The sequence below is a fragment of the Canis lupus genome, chromosome 11 (assembly GCF_011100685.1).
Source record: "Canis lupus familiaris isolate Mischka breed German Shepherd chromosome 11, alternate assembly UU_Cfam_GSD_1.0, whole genome shotgun sequence".
Classification (NCBI taxonomy): Eukaryota; Metazoa; Chordata; class Mammalia; order Carnivora; family Canidae; genus Canis; species Canis lupus.
In genome coordinates, this window is record NC_049232.1 from 11,889,274 (window position 1) to 11,906,653 (window position 17,380).

The 17,380-nt window shown below is 35.9% G+C and overlaps 1 protein-coding gene and 1 long non-coding RNA gene across 6 annotated transcripts in view; both read left to right on the forward strand.

Annotated features, from left to right (window-relative positions):
* Positions 1 to 7,233, forward strand: part of SRFBP1 (serum response factor binding protein 1) — a 64,432-nt gene extending 57,199 nt beyond the window's left edge. For all 5 annotated transcript variants that reach the window (XM_038551931.1, XM_038551933.1, XM_038551930.1 and 2 more), the window contains 3 exons: positions 762 to 1,473; positions 2,668 to 2,705; positions 6,383 to 7,233. In XM_038551931.1, coding sequence (XP_038407859.1) covers positions 762 to 1,473; positions 2,668 to 2,705; positions 6,383 to 6,567 — 935 coding nt within the window. In that variant the 3' untranslated portion in view covers positions 6,568 to 7,233. The remainder of the gene's footprint in view (positions 1 to 761; positions 1,474 to 2,667; positions 2,706 to 6,382) is intronic.
* A 6,506-nt stretch (positions 7,234 to 13,739) lies between these two features.
* The window catches only part of LOC106559462, a 29,257-nt gene continuing 25,616 nt past the window's right edge, over positions 13,740 to 17,380 (forward strand). The window contains exon 1 of the long non-coding RNA XR_005366577.1: positions 13,740 to 16,631. This is a non-coding gene — a long non-coding RNA (uncharacterized LOC106559462). The remainder of the gene's footprint in view (positions 16,632 to 17,380) is intronic.

Here is a 17,380-nt window from a genome sequence, read left to right on the forward strand (position 1 = left end):
ATACATTTATATTAATATATAACATATTCATGGTAACATTAAATACAATTGATTTGCTAAATATTGATGTAATTCATAGTATTACTTTTGATGTTGCCACTTAGTCACATAATTTTCGTTTTATGTGTGTATTATAAATTGTGTTGAAAGAATTCAGTGTTGTCACAGATTAGAAGATGTTTATTTTTATGTCTGAAAACACAATTTATAATGCACCACCACCATATCAACACATTATTGCTAAAGAAATTAAAGTTGGCATTTTATTTTATTTATTTGTACTTAGTGAAGTTTTTTTACTATTTTTTGTAGTTCCAAGGCCTGAAAAGATGATTAATTTTAAGAGTTTTAAACTGAATACCTCTGAGCATTTCAAGTTTGGTTTTAAGTTTTAAGGTCATTAACGTTTTTTTGTGATTTCAGACCCATTAAATATGTTTAACATAATTGCAGTTGTCCTCTTAAGTGTTTCCAAATAATGTAAGAAATACTGTACTGGGGCAGCCCCGGTGGCTCAGCGGTTTAGCACCGCCTTCAGCCCAGTGTGATCCTGGGGACGTCAGGCTCCCTACATGGAGCCTGCTTCTCCCTCTGCCTGTGTCTCTGCCTCTCTCTCTCTCTCTGTGTGTGTGTGTCTCTCATGAATAAATGAATAAAATCTTTGAAAAATATACTAAAAAAAGAAATACTGTACTGAAACGGTGATGTTTTATATTATTTGTTTTAATGATGAAATAAATCATGTGCTATTTCTGTTGTAGCTGCTGTCAAAGCCTTTAAAGATGCAAGACAAAATGTTGTTGAAGTTAAATCATCAGAGAATGCTTCAGAAGAAAATCATTCCAAGGACACTTTGTGTTCAAATGATGATGCCAGTAAGTTACAGCATGAAGGAACTATTATCAGTGAACAGAAAGAAAAAGAAGCCAAAATATTGGCAAAGAAACCAGTAAATTCAAAAGAAAAAAGAACCAAGATGGAACAGGGACCCAATGCTATAGACATTCCAAATACTCCATCAAAGCCTTCTGAAAGGGCTGGTATAGTTCCTTCTGATCCCCGGAAGACACCTGCTGACCCAAAAATGAAAACCTTAAGTAAAACAAAAAAAGGAAAGGAGTCCAATAGCTTACTTGGTGGAAACAGTGATGGAGAAGAATTACAAGAAGAAGAAAAAGAGTATTTTGATGATAGCACAGAAGAAAGGTTTTACAAACAATCTTCCATGTCTGAGGATAGTGACAGTGGTGATGACTTCTTCATTGGGAAAGTCAGGCGGACACGAAAGAAGGAAAGTAATTGCCATTTTTCAGTTAAGGAACAAACCCCCCCCAAAAAAGTGTTGTTACCGGAGGAAGATAAACATGAAACTCATCAGAGTATAAGAAATGACATAACCAAGCCAAGCGTGGAATTAAGGAAGTTTGAGTCTGTATTTTTCCATTCTTTATCTGGATCTAAAGGCTCTAGAAGGTAAGAGTATTTTTTCTATCCTAAAACAATTATTCTTTCTTAATTATTTTTTAAAGATATGAAATATCTGCACATCCTAGCAATGACAGAAGAGAATCTCTCCCCCTACATACATGTAGTTTACACAGTACATCCTGTGTTTAGACTTGGCCCTTTCAAACTTTATCCTCAGATAATATATGCAAATGCATATACAGTAGTGCCATATCTGTCCTGCAGCCAAATAATGTGTCTAGCTAGTTTCAGTTTATCCTTTCAAGTATCAGAGTTTTTAAACTTTGAGTTTCCTTTCGATGGAAACCTTTTGAAAATGTCTCATATCTTAGAACTTTCTGAAAAGAATGGTTGTTTTGTTTTATTCTTGATAACCCAGGGCCATTATTGTAAATATCAGTCATTTTCTCTTACATTACTATTTCAGTAGATACAGGTGTTTGCTCTAACCCCCAGACTGCTTTATATGTGGTAATGTTGGCCTCTCTCCCTGCTGTCAACCACCATTTTGCATAGCTCTTCTGTTATCAATAAGTTGCATTTCATTTGTAATTCTGTCAGGGCATATCTTCACGTTTTAGGATAAATATCATGGTTAGCTAATTTTTTCAGTAACAGCTCCCTTCCTCAGAAGACTCTATTTATGCATAAGTCAGGAATAATTTTTAATAGAATAGAAACATGAAAAACACATGATGTTACCATTTTCCAAAGAAGTAAGAGTATGGAAAAGACACAAACTGTATTTGAAACCTTGGAACCAATTAAAATATTATTTATATCTCCCAAACCTGCCTCCAAAGACTCCGTTTTTTTCCTCACTTGAGAATAGCACACTGCTATGCTGTTCATCTCCCACAAAAATAATTTTTGTAATATGTGACTCATTCCCTCTATAAGAAGACTTTTGAAATTCTTTATTTGCATAGTCCTCAAGAGTAGACACAGGTGACCAAGATGGGATATTTTATGTCCAGAAGTCCGTGTAAAGGATGGTGAGAGGGAAACTCCCATGTTTATGTAGTAATATTGGGGTCTAACAAACTTTGATATAGCTAAAACCTGGGGCTTTCTCATTTTTTTATTGATTGCTGGTACAATGAGGGAGTAGTACAGTAGTCTTTCAAGTGAGTTTTTTATGCCTAGTTTTTTTAGGTCATTTATCTTTTTTGAGTTCTAATGGTCTTTTTCTTCTTTTAGAAATTCCAGAGAACAGGCTCCAAAAAGCAAAACCCCAGGTATGTATGAATGGCTGCCTGACCATGATATGAAATTGACTAAAGCTTTGCCAGAGTAGAAGGATGAAAAGTTCCAGTTGCTTAATAGCCTGAATAAATTACGTACCTACAGGAAGGGGAACAAGAATGTCTTTTAATTACCAGTATAATTTTTTCAATTTTAATTGTTTTTACCTATCTGCTACCAGTTTGAAAGATATATAAATGAAACTTGTCAGGAAATATTGGGTCTATTTGATTTATCTTGAACTAAATAAGTTAATACATTCTTTAAATTGTCATGTAAGAAAAAAAAATTGTCATGTAAGTTATATCTTAGCATCATGCCATTAAACGTTCAGTAAGTATGTTACTAGGTTCAGAGTAAAATCAGAGTATTTTCACATGAATTTATAGCAAGTCAAGTTACATGTATTTGTTTAGGCTGACTCCTGTACATAATTCTAAACTCTCACTGGCTTAAAATAATAAAAATCTATTTTCACTGACATCACAGTCCACTTTGAATTGGCAGAGGGGCTGTGTTATATATAGTAATTCAAGAGTCAGACTCCTTTCATCTTTTCACTCCTTCCGCCTGCAGTTTTCCAGGTATTCCTCCAGAAGGGAAGAGTACATGGAGAAATTTTGCAGGACATTTTCATGCGCCAGGTCTGAAAGTGGCAAGAATCAGTTCTGCTCACATTTCATTAGCCAGAATTCAATTATATGACACCATCTAACCACAAGGGAGCTAAGAAATGCGATCTAATTGTGTGATTAGGAGGAAAAAGGAAGTGGAATTTCTTAACACATAACTGTCTGCTGCTGACTATCCTTACTCTCACAAGATGCTCATTTCACTGTCTCTCCCGCATATAGAGCACACTTTATCCCCCTTCCCAAGGAAGCCAGCTCAGATTCCCACCCAGGCCCTACATCCAAGCTCAAAGCCCAGCATCGTCCACCAGTGATGCATTACTTTCCATCTGGCTTCATGGAAATGACTGCTCCAAATTTGGTGACCTGGTCACTAAAAGACAGACTGCCTGTCCCCAGTTCATACCAAATATTTAGTGGCAGATCAGGGATAAGGTAACCACAATACAAAATCCCAGTGAGTTAAGGGAAAATTGGGAGGCACATAACATGTCTGGTACCTAAACAAAAATTGTGAAGGATCTCGAGGAACTTCCTTATCCATTGTACTTGATGGTTTCTGTGTTCTGGAAAGGTGTGTGTTCCATGGCCACATCTGAAGTGGACATCTAGTATAATTTCCTTGTGAGTTGCCCCAAGTGACTGGTAGAAATACATGATCCTGAAGACATTTCAAAGTCTAACATTCAAGAGTTTTTCAGCCCAGACATAGGATTTCTTTCACAACACAGATCCCTCAAGAAACATAGAGGCTTTCTGACGTCCTAGTTTCTAGTTAGTCCATCCATGAGCTAAGTACCACACCAACACCACAGCAACAGTGTTCCCAGTGTTCCGCAGAACACCACAGCACCACACCAACACCACAGCAACAGTGTTCCCCTAGAGCTAAGTTGTCAAACTTGCCTTATTTATAAGTTTGAGGCAATTTTTTCCCACCCGCACCATCATTCAGTGTCTATTGAGATTTCTCATATTTGGTTGAGAAGGCTCTACTTGTCTGAATCTCCACAGACTTTTACTGCCTAAATTCTTTGTCTCATGTCTTACCGTTTGAAGTCCAAAGGCTTTTCTAAACCCTAAGTTCCCAAATATCTGGACACTCTGTTCCCTTTAGTTTCTGCTGTGAGCTGGCCAGTTCTTTCCCTCTTCTGTAGTCTGTGGCCAAAGAGCCAGCAGTGTGCTAATTTTTTTTATTTGTTCCACCCACTTACCCTGGTGCTACAAACTCCTTAGGCCTGTAGCCTGCTTCCCAAGTTCTCAGTGGCCACAGTTTTACCCACTTCATTAGCTTAGGAAGCATATGCACTTTTTAACCTTGGGTATCCCATTTCCTTATCAGCTACCACTGAATTGTGAAGCCACTGCCAAACATGCATGCTCTTTTAATGGGTGTATCCTCCATCTGAGTACCGTTTTGGTTACAATTTGTAGTAGACTGCTGGCTATCACAAGTAACTACCAAATTGTGGTGATTCATTTCTCATTCATCACCACCTGTGTGCTGCTGGCAGCCCTTTTCCTTCTTGTGCCTCCAGGACCTCTCTGTGTTCACTGGGAACAGAGAGAAAATTAAAGGATCAAGCATGAGGTTTCTATGGTTAGGCTTTATGTTCATATGCTGTTGGCTGTGACTCAGTTACATGGCCTCATTTAACTATAATCAGGAAGGGGAGTGTATCATGCATGTGCCCCTAACAGGAAAAGAAAATGAGGTTTGGCAAACAAATGGCAGTGTGCCTCAGTGACCTTAGATTCATCAGCAGGATAACTGTAAAGTCCAGACATTGCCATAGTTTCCCTGGGAGGAGACCCAAGCTGAAAGGGTTCCTGTTTTTTGCATAGTTTATATATTTATGCTATTCAGTTTATCAGTTTGTTTACACATATAAACTTTTTTACATAGTTATATAAAATATATATTCGTTTAGAATACTGTCTTATTTGAATCTCATTTTTTATTAAAGTTTCATTTAACATTTAAATTCTCTGTTCTTCATTACTAGAGCCACTCTTAGTATTATATCAGATTTTTAGACCACATGTGATTTGTACAAGATTTGGGATGTTTTGAATTCTTTGTACAATAATATTTTAGAAATGTGAACCCAAACTGTGTGCATGTTTGTGTAACATTATGACATTTGCTTCTTAAGAAAATCTTTAGGAGGCTTTTGACAGTAAATGATACCTAACTCGTAGAGGAGAAATTACACCTTCCTAGGAGTACTTTAAAAAAAAAATCTGTATTATATTTTTGTCTCCCTTTTTTCCCCCCTGATTCTATAAACATGCACTGATTTGTGTTTTCTGACTGCTATGTCTCCCCCACACACGATTTGTTGTTCAAACTAATGTAGTTTATCTTATAAGAGGCTGTGAAACAACTTGCCACCCTCTTAATCTGGTGTATAATTATATGCTTTGAGAAGAACCTTGTCTTATATTTGAGCAAATTCAGTAATTTATTTTATAATTAATTTTATTTATTTTATAATAATTTTATGTTCAGTAGTAGAAGGGAATAGAATCAATTAATAGCCCTTTAAAAATATCCCTCCCATCAACATTGTTAAATCCAGTATCTTAGTAAGTCCATGTGAATTTTCTGGCTACATCTGCTCCATATACAGTAATCACAAACAAATGATATTCCTTTGAAAATATAAGATGCCCTTTTTGGTTTGGGGTTTGGGGGGGAGGGTTGTTTTGTTGGGGGATGGGTTTTGGCCTTCCATGTTGTCTACTTTCTTTCCTTCCTTACTGCCAATGTAACTGAGACAGCACAACATATATTAGGAGACATACAGTAAACATCCGTTTAAAACATTAGAAAGCACGTGTCCCAGAATTGCCTGTTCATATGTATATTTCAATTTCATACTGTTTACTATTGGACTTAGATTTTAAACTGTGATGTATTCCATTGAAGTAAAACTAAATTCCTTCCTTAAATACTGATGTGAGAAAATGAACACTCTGTTGTATGCTGTTTAGGTATCTGGTTATTCCTCACTATTTTTGCCTTCTCCTCCTAGGTTTTCAGCAAAATGAACCTCAACTCAAGAATCTGTTTAATAGGAGCGCACAAAGAGGATTTGAAAGTTCAAAACAGCAATCACAGCTGCCTCTTCATCCTTCATGGGAAGCAAGCAGGAGGAGAAAAGAACAGCAATCTAAAATTGCTGTGTTTCAGGGGAAAAAAATTATATTTGATGATTGATTAGTACCTCTGTTTGTGAACCAGCCCATTATTAAAGTTCTGTTTACATAAGCCTACCACACATCATGTACATACTTAAATTGATTTTTAATAATATACTCACATTATTCCTTCTGAAAGAATTTCAAGATTATAGCTTTCTCAGACTTTTTCATTTGTGCTTATTCATGAAAAGTATTTTGCAGGTTTAGCTCTGTGTCTTGCCTTGAAAATAAATTTTGAGAAGATATATTTAAAATAATAATGGAAAATATGAGGAAATTGTAGTTATTTAAAAGAGATCATCTTTGCTAAAAGTTGTCCTTAACAAAACTAAGATAGTAACTTTTATTATGGGTATAAAGATAATAAATTATACAAATATTTTTATTATACTTGTAATTATTTGTGATCTACTTTTTGACTGTTTTAAAATAGTTTCTAGGGCAGTTTTTTATTTCTGAATCTCAGTTTTTTTAGGTAGCATATGTGTTTAAATGTAGTAACACAACCAAAAATTTGTTTTATATCTCACTGCATAGAAATATTTGTTTAAATCAAGAATGTATATAATATGTAGTTGCTTGACCATGAACTTTAATGTAAACATATTTTGTGGAATCATGGATTAGAATTCATAAGGACAAACTCTAAAGGAGGTATGATTAAAGAAGCATTTCCAGATAACTAAGTGCAATGATGAAGTGACTCACTGAGGAAGAAACTACCCTTTATGGAGTACTGTTATTTCAAAGGAAAATGGGATTTTAGAAATCCTTTCAAATGTTTCACTTCTGCTTCTCTGGAAGAAATTAAAGGTTCTTGGTTAACTAAATAAAGATAACTAAATTCCTTGTTACTGTTAATAGCAGGGAAAGCCCCCTGCTTAGCAGGAATTGATAAGCTCTGGAGAGTCATTTCTATAATTTTTTTAAGCTCTATTAAGAGCTTAAGAATTTAGATAACTAAAGCAATGGAATTCAAGAGATTGTACAGAAAAAAATTATTTTCTCTGTGCTGAATGCAAAATTTGTTTTTTTCTACTTGTTTAAATTTTTATATTGACATGTCAATTATGCAAAATTGAAATTAATTTCAGTTGAAATTTTAATTATGAAAATTTTGCAGGAAAAATGAAAGAAATAGGTCTCCAAGGCTACCCAGATTTAGCCATACTGAAAAGCTGAGAGCTGTCCTCCAGACTACTAAGTCTGGCCAAGACTTCTTAGCCTACCACAAGGAGTTAGGGTCCAGCTACAGAGTTAGAGGAAAGAGCCCACACAAGACCATACTTACCTCTGACAACAATTGCAGGTTGTGGGGGGGTTAATGGGAGGGGGGTTCCCCAAACATCCTCAGGTTCAAATATTTGCTAGAAAAACTCCCAGAACTTACTGAAGCCTGTCTATACACACACACACACACACACACACACACACACACACACACACACTGAAACCTACTGAAAGTTACTTTTTATTACAGGGAAAAGGCACAAATTAGAACCTGTCAAAGGAAGAGATACATAGGACCATGTCTGTGAGGATTCTAACAAAGCTAGGTTGTCCCTAGGATGTATTACCATCCTGGCATCAATGTGCATAGAGTATTGCCCATCTGAGAAGCTCACTGAAGCTTTGGTGTGCAGATTCTTTGTTGTGGCTGCCATACATAAGTGTCATCAGTTGATTGCCTCAGTGATTGTTCCAGATGACTGATACCACATGACCCCAAATCCCCCATCCTGGGTTACATGGTTGTCTATTTTAGTGTAGCTAGCTGCTGCCCTAAACAAATGTACTTCTATAGATATTACATAGATTGCCTCCAAGAAGCTAAAGGCAAAGGCAGTTCTCTTTGGGCAAAGCCACGTTGTTTACCATACAATATCCTTCACCCTGGTTTCCCAAATAATAACATTTTACCACATTCGTTTTATCCTCAGCCCTCATCCTCTTACCCCTCCTCCTCATCTTCCTCTTCCTCGTCTCTTTTTTCCCTTCTCTCTTTGCTGTTGTTTTTATTGTAACATTAGATATGTCTTCTTATCATGTTCAGATTTTTCTTCCTTCCTTGAACATACAGAATATTAGTAGCTGTTTTAAAGCTTTTGTCTGCAATGATTCACCATGTGGGGCAGTTTTACCCTTAGGGAACATTTGGCACTGTCTGCAGATATTTTGTGTCACATCTAGTGGATATAGGCCAGGGATGCTACTAAACATTCTGCATTATATACAACAAAGAATTATCAAGCCCAAAATGTCAACAGTGTTGAGATTGAGAAAGCTTGGCCTATGGCTCATTTGGCTCCAGAGGCATTAACATTCTAAGCACCCTGCTTAATACTTTTTCTACTAGCAAAACTGGTGAGGTGGGAACACAAACTATACCTGGCCCAGTGTAAGTTGCTTCATAAACTCCTTTCTAGTGAAATTTTCCCTGGCCTTGATATATTCTTCATACACATTGCCCAGTCTTATGCCATAGACTTGAGGGGATCCTTCCAAAGATCTCCAGAGTACTTCTTTCTGTTCATCTCATACTCTCTTGTATTTTGCCTCACAAATTCTAGTCACAGCTTACGTAAATCCTAAACTATGTCTTTTCAGGAAGGCCACTGAGTTACCTGGGATTCCTTGCCCAAGTAGTATAGTTTGGAAACTTCATGCAATGAGCTAAAGCACTCAACTGGTTTGTTTTCACTCTCTCAGGTATCACTATTGCCCTATTTCTTTTTGCCCATTGTCTGAAAAACCTGTCTGAAAATATGTTTTATTTTATCCAGTGTTCAAGTTACTTAATGTAGAGTAGCAAATCTGATTCCTATGACTACAGAAGTAGGAATCCATTATTTATTTTGATGCTCAAATTGTCCTTAATTTGGCTAATGGGAGCCTACTCAGGCTGTCTTGTGTCTTTTTGCCATCTCCCAGTGAGAAAGATGGTTCCCGTTATCCACAGTATACTCATTTCCTCAATCGAAGAATATACAGAACTTAGTTTCACGGTTGCTAACTGATACCTCTGCAAAAATACAAGTCTACTAGCCAAAATTCAGTATATGTTTAGAGTTCTTTTTTGTTTGGCTTCAGGGTATATGGTCTCAAAACTAAGACCTAGGATGATGTCTGCAAAAATGGTGGAGTAAAGATACACAGAAATTATTTTCCCCATAAAAAGCAGGAAGAAAACTATTATCTGAATCAACCACAGATGTATTGCAATCCAGGGAATATTTTTCCAGAAAAAAGTGGATAAATCTTGATAGGAACAGTAATCTTTGTGATATTTTAACTTCTGGTATTTGCATCTTTCACTCCTCAGATCCATGATAGTTTTGAAAACAAACAGCCCACAATTACAGTGAAAACCAGCAGCCTGGCAGCCACTGGAAGAAACAACAGGGTTGGAGCTTCTTTAACAATACATTCACTGAGAATTGTTATTTGACCAATGTGGTAGTTCCCTGGAAGACCCTACTTGAAAGTCTGTCTTGACTAAGAACTTGCTCAGTGTGAAAGCCTTTTTCCTGATACACTTTTCAAAAACAATCAGAGGTAATTGTTTAACATCACATTTGTACGAGGCAGTGATTAACAGGTGAGGAAAACAAATTTGTCAAAAAGCTTAAAAGGAAATCTGGAGGATTCAGTATCTTTAGGGACTTTGATAAGTTCTCATATATTTCTTGAAATCAAGCAAGTCATGTGCATGTATAGTGCTGTGTGTATGTTCAGGAAAGAGCTGAGAAAGCCCTAAGCTCTCACTTGTAGCTGACCTAGAGGTTTTGCTCAAGCAGGAAATGAAGGCTCAGGTGGAATTGTCAATTTCTTGACTAAGTGTTGAAGGTGTGCCCCAGCACAGACACACACAAAATCTCTTAGCAAATTAGAGAAGTATTAATTCCAGGCATTTAAGGAAATATCTGTCTAGTTATTAGTATACCACTAAACTAATGAAGCAGAAACTTTAATGGCCACACACAACAAAGAATATAGATTTCACAAGTTCAAAAAAGTCCACTAAACAACAAGAAAAGTCCTAGGGAGATGGGAATATCTGATTTTTAGATTTGTACCCTTATATTACTTAAAATGACCAGTTTTCAATAAAACACTATAAAGCATATACAGAAATAAAGTATGCCCTATATGCAGAGGGGAGAAAAGCAAACACTACCCAAAGAGGTCTAGACTTTGGATTTATTCAACAAAGACATTAAATAAGCTATTTTGAGAATATATGCAAAGAATGAAAGGAAACCGTGTTTAAAGAACTAAAAGAACTGCCTCACCATTTAGAGAATATCAATAATGAGATAGAAATTATAAAGAAGGGACATAAATTTAGGAATAGAAAAGTACAATAACTGATATGAGAAATTCAGCATAAGTTGTCAACAGCAGAGTGGAGCAGTCAGAAGAAAGATTTGGTGAAACTAAAAATAGGTCAGTTGAGATTATCCAGTCTTAGGAACAGGGAAAAGAAAACATGAATGACAACGAACAGATCTCCAGAGACTTGGAAGATACCATCAAGTGTACCAGCATAGGCATAATGAAAGCCTCATATGACCTGCATTTTTACTAATAGCTGTAGACCCTAAAAGAATTAAAAACCTATACCAAAAGAAACTTGACCATGAATGTTCATAGTAGCATTATTCATAATAGCCAAAAATAAAAAACAAGCCATATATCAATTGGTGACTGGACAAGCAATAATAATATATACATGCAATGGAATATTATTCAGCCAAAAAAGGAATGAAGTATTGATATGTAGTATGACAAGAACGAACTTAGAAAAGATTAGGTTAATAAAGAAGCCAAACACAAAATATGATTTCACTTATATGAAATCTCCAGAATAGGTAAATCCATAGAGACCAATTAGTAAATCAGTGATTGCTAAGTATGAGGGAAGGGAGGAAGAGTGACTGCTAATGATATGGATGGCATTCTTTTTTGGATTGATGAATGTGTTCTGGAATTGGATGGTAGTGTTGGTGAACAAACAAAAATCCACTAAATTATGTACTTTAAAAGGGTGAATAATATGGTATGTGAATTATATATCAATTTTTAGAGTAATAAAAAGTGACCTTGGGTTAGTACATTCTCCCTGCCTTCCTTTCATGTAGTACTTCATTTGAAATGCACTTTAATTCACATTTCTGATATGTTATGTAAAGCATTTTTCTTCCATCCTTGGTAATTTTATTTACATTTTTTTCTTTATGTGTGTGAAATGTGAACATTATTCCATAAGGCAGAGCTGGACAAAATGATATACTTTGAGAGGCAGCAACTCCTGCTTTCAATTATTTCTTTTTTTTATCTCATTCCCACCCATCCCCTGTAGATAATTCATCCCATTAGTCCCTGGCATATGCTTTCTGTGTTTCTGTTTGCACAGATGGATAAATGTATATATATTTATATCCCACACTTACTGCAAAAATTAACATTCTTAGATGATATTTATAAACTTTACTTTTTTTTCAAGGCACATGGATGGCTCCATTGGTTGAGCATCTGACTCTTGATTTCACCTCAGGTCATGATCTCAGGATCATGGGAATGGAGCCCTGCATCAGGCTGCACACTGAGCTTGGAGCCTGCTTAAGATTCTCTTTCCCCCTCTCATTCAGCACCTCACCCTCACTGTGTTCTCTCTCTCTGTTTCTCAAAAAAAAAAAAAAAAAAAAAAAAGCAAAACAAAAACACTTTTTCATTTAAAACTATATCCCAGAAATCACTGCACAGTTGTCCATAAAGATTTTCCTCATTTAAAACAAACAACAAAAAACTTTCTAGTACCCCATTAGGTAGACCCGCCAATTTATTCAGCCATTCATCTGTGTCTAGACATACAAATTACTTTCCATATCTTACAGTTACAAAAAATATTGCAAAGAAACTATGAACAACAGTATGTGTTTTCATATTATTGAAGTTATATCCTTGGGGGTAAGTTCCCAGAGTAAGAATGTTAGGCCAAAAGGTAAGTGGATATGTAATTTTGCTTGAAACATGCCAAATTTTCCACCATGAAGCTTGTGCTAAACACCAGCAACCTGAGTCCTGTTTTCCCACAACCTTTTCAATACAGTAAGGTGTTCTATATTTTGAATTCTGTACACTGGATAGGTGAAAAATGTTACCTCGGGGTAGTTTTACTATCCACTTTTCTTATTAGGGGCATTGTGTAATAGTTTTTAAAAATTCTTAAGTGCCTTTTTCATATGGATTTTTGTGAATTTTTTCATGTCTTGCCCATTTTTCCACAGGTGAATTGTGGGGTTTTTTTGTTTTTTTACTTTTTCCCCATAATTTTTAAGATTTACTTATACACTGCATATACTATACCTTTAACTGTTACGTGTGTTACAAATATTTTTTCCCAATTTGTCAGTTGTCTTGATTTTGTTTTATTAACTTTTTTATCACACTGTTTTTCTGTCACTTACTGTATATAGTCAGATGCTTCTGGTTTTTTCCTTTGTATTTCATTTTTGCATATGAATTTGAAATCATAGTTAGAAAATCTTTCCCTACTATTGTTTGCTTTCTACTTGATCTGACATCAGTGTTGCTGTCCTTGCTGTTTTAGTGTTCCCATTTGTCTGGGATACATTTGACCATCCCTTTATTTTTAGCCTTTCTGAATCAGTCTGTTTTAGGTATGTTTCTTGAATAGAGTATATGGTTAGAACTTTATGAGCCAAGTTGAAAATCTTTCCATTTAACTGACAGATTCGACCCTTGCACATTTGTTGATAAAGTGAGTATGTTTGCTTTCATTTCTGTCGGATTATCTATGCTGTAATTATTACATTTATTATATTTACTGTTTCTCTTCAAACTATATTTGCCATGCTGTCTTTGTAAAAAAAAAAAAAAAAAAAAAAAAAAAAAAAGTTTAAATTTGGTGTGTAGGAAAGTTAATATTTCTGTTCTAATTGTTTTACCATATTTGATGCCCATTGTCCTTTATTTTTTTACTTTTTTAATGACATTCTCATTCACCTAAATTACATTTTTTTAAAGTTTTTTTTCTATTTATTAGAGAGAGAGCACACAAGTGGGAGAAGGGGCAGAGCAGAGTCTCCACAGCATGGAGCCCAAGGCTGGGCAACATCCCACAACCCATGAGATCATGACCTGAGCTGAAACCAAGAGTTGGATGCTCAGCCAACTGAGCCACCCAAGCAGCCTTCACCTAAGGTTTTTTTTTTTTTTCATTCTTTTTTACATTGAATGAGTTCATTCTACTCTCTCGTTTCATTGAGTTTATTCTCCTCCCATTTTTAGTTCCATTATTTTATTTTTACTTTATTGGAACATAGAACACATAAAGAGCAGGTTACCTAACATTGTTCTCTCCTTTGCACCTTAGTTTTCATCTTAGATTTTCAATGAAGTATCTATTAAAGCTGAATTGCTTAAGTTTTCCCAGTCATTTTTTGCTTGAATGAGGTTTATTCTCTTGTAGATTCCTCAAAAAAGAACTCATGGAGAGAGTTCTTTGAGTTCTTGATGTTCAACATCTTTTCTAAGATGTTTCTAAATCTCTAAGTATATTTTCATACTTAAGAGACTATGGGTGGATCCAGTGATGTTGTTGCTGTTCTTTGTGGCAGCTAAACTCTTCATTGTACCTTTGGGGCATCTCCTTTGGAAGACTTTCTTGCCCCTCCCCAAGTTAGGCAATATAGTTTTCCCAGCGATATAGTTTTTGGATTTTTGTGAGTTGTTTGTTTCCATTTACCCTTTTCCAAGCCACAATGAGAATTTAAATATGCCCACTTGACAGTGTTTGATGACCTTACAGTGACCTAGAGTGACAGGTTTTTTTTCAGTAGGGAACAAGAGCCCTCGTAGGTACTTGTGTCTCCTGCAGCACTAACATCTCCTTTCAGGTGTGTACCATCAATGAAAACTTTATCTCTGCTCTGTCCCCCATCTGTCTCAGATGAATGAATGCCCAGTGTAGGCCCATGGAGCCCCCATACTCTCTAAAGTTCCTGACATAGTTCTTCTCTTTTTTCCTCTACTACTTTTTATATGTTTATGTTATATCTAGCTTTTAATCTATTTGGAACTTGCCCTATATACTCTGACAGATTGGCAAACTTCTTAATCCAATTAATACACAACCAATCTGTATTTCTCAGCATCACTTGAAGTTAGATTGGGGTCCTGTGACTTAAGAATTTTTTAGTGGAATGTGGGTGAAAATGCTGTTAACTACTTCCAAGTCTAGCTCATAAAATCCTATCATCCACTCTTCTTGTGTCCCTTGGCTGGATGTCAATTCCCAGCAAGCCATTAGAAGACCCTCTTCTTAAGATGTAGGAGTAACCATCAGCCTGGGAACCTAAATAACCATGAGAATCATTGTCATCTACATATTCCTTCACTTGAACCAATTGGATTTAAGTTATCATAACAAACACCTATCATGTTAAACCAATGAAAATTAGGGATTTTTTTGTTAGACGTGTTATTACTCTGATTCAGAAATTGGTGATGGAAAGAGGATGATACTGTAAAAATAAATCCATAGTACATGGCATTCATTGGTCCAGCAGTCAATCAAGATGAAAACTAATATCCAATATTATAAAATGAGATTTGTGTAATGCAGTGATGAAAGAGGTTTTAAAAAGGTCACTTGCAAATACTTGGATTGTGAACCACATGTCCTTGAACCCATAGCTCTAGGGAAAAGCTAGAAAATATAATGTTGGTAGTGAGTGTTGACTCTTACTACCTGCATTTATCAAGATAATAAAAGAAGAGATGGGATATGACAAGAATTTTTTACCTTGCAAGTATAAAAACACAAAAAAGGATGGAAAAACCATTGCTTCTAGTCCTAAGTGATAAGAGATTATGCATATTATGACTTCTGGCTCCAGCACAGATCTGAGTAAAATTGTGGTATTTCCTCCTAAACAAGATTTCTTTAAGATAAGGAGCAAAGGACAAAAAAATAAGTCAACCTTGAGAATTATATTTAGGAAATAACTTTGGGAGATGCTATTAGCATATGTAGCTGAAGAGATACCTTTCTCTCAAAAGCAAACATCTGCTTATTTATAATGCAAAAAAAAAAAAAAAATGACCCAATAAAGCCTTTTCTTTAGCAGCTTTTGGATGTTCTGTCATTAGAAGTATTTGGGGGCTCCTAAACTTGCTCAGGGGAAATTTGGGTTGCAAAAGTTTAAAAGTCTCTGAGGAGGGTCATTCTCCATTATTTATATTTCAAATGTACTAATGGACAAAACAGCTGCTAAAGAGTAGATCCAGAGCTATGAAGAACATTGAATAAGTAGTTCCTCCCAGGTAGCAAAGTTGAAATCAAGGATATATTCTTACTGCCAGGTTAAAAGGACCTCAAAATTCCTGCCAGAAGCTTATCATAACTATTATAGACCAGTTCCTTCCACATGTTTCTTTACTAGGTACAGCTTATTACAAATTTTATCCCTGCTTGACTATAATATGTTGGGCCAGATGGCAGTAGGAAGACTTTCTTGACTTGTGTTGTTTGTGCAAGTATCACTGAATGTCAGGAACTATATCCAGAACTGATGGAAAGAACCATGTTATCACTCAGATTTTGGACTTGAAGCTGGTTACAATAACTGGATGGAATTTGGGGTTTTCTCACTTGGCGAGTAAAGAAGTATGCTCTACTTATAGTAGGATACTTGGTAACCAGAAAGATGTACTGTACTAGATATTAGCTGAGTGCTCACTTCGTCTATTTCTTCTTTCCCTCAGGTACATGGCTGATACCTAACTTAGTTTGCCAGCCTCCTTGCAATTAGGCAAATGCTAGCCAATGGAATATGGGTAAAATGATTACATGATGTTCACCTCCCCACAAAATGTTCTAGGCCATCTTCCACATTTCTTCCCATGTTTTCCAGCAGGATGTTGACATCCTGGGCTCCCTTGCCAGACATCTTTTGAAGATGAAGTTTCTGTGAGCCAGAGTCCTTGCGAGATTGCGTGGAGAAGATCCCCTCAACCCATCCCACCACCTGTTGAGCTTTACATGAGCAAGAAGTGAGTGAGTATTCGGTTACATCATTGAAATTTAGGATGGTTATCTGTTACTGAGCTAGGGTTATTTTAATACATGTATGATATGTGGTGGAGAGCTACCTATTTTATTTTTTCCAGTATGTATATTGTGCTAATACTACTTTGGAGTAGTTGGGTCATCCTTTCTCTACTAATTTGAAATGTCACCATGTAACCACAGGGATGTTCCTAGGTTCTCTTTTCCTCAATTTCAATGATCCAGTATAACATTCTCAATTATTATAGCTGATGAATGGACAAAAAAGATATAGTACAATATTACTGATCCATAAAAAATAATAAAATCCTGTGATTTGCAATGACACGGATGGAGGCAGAGATTATTACACTAAGCACAGTAAGTCAATCAGAAAAAGACAAATACTATATGATTTCACTCCTAAGTGGAATTTAAGAAACAAATGATCATAGGGGGAAAAAGAGCGAGACACACATACCAAGAAGCAGACTCTTAATAATAGAGAACAAACTGATGGTTATCAGAGAGGAGGTGGGTGGGAGATGGGCTAGATGGGTGATGGGTGTTAAAAAAGGCACTTGTTAGGATGAGCACTGAGTGTTAGATGTAAGTGATGGATCACTAAATTCTATACCTGAAACTAATATTACACTGCATGTTAACTAACTGGAATTCAAATAAACCCAATAAATAAATAAATAATCAATCAATCAACCAGGCAAGCAAGCTCTATATTTTCCTTGGAAACCCA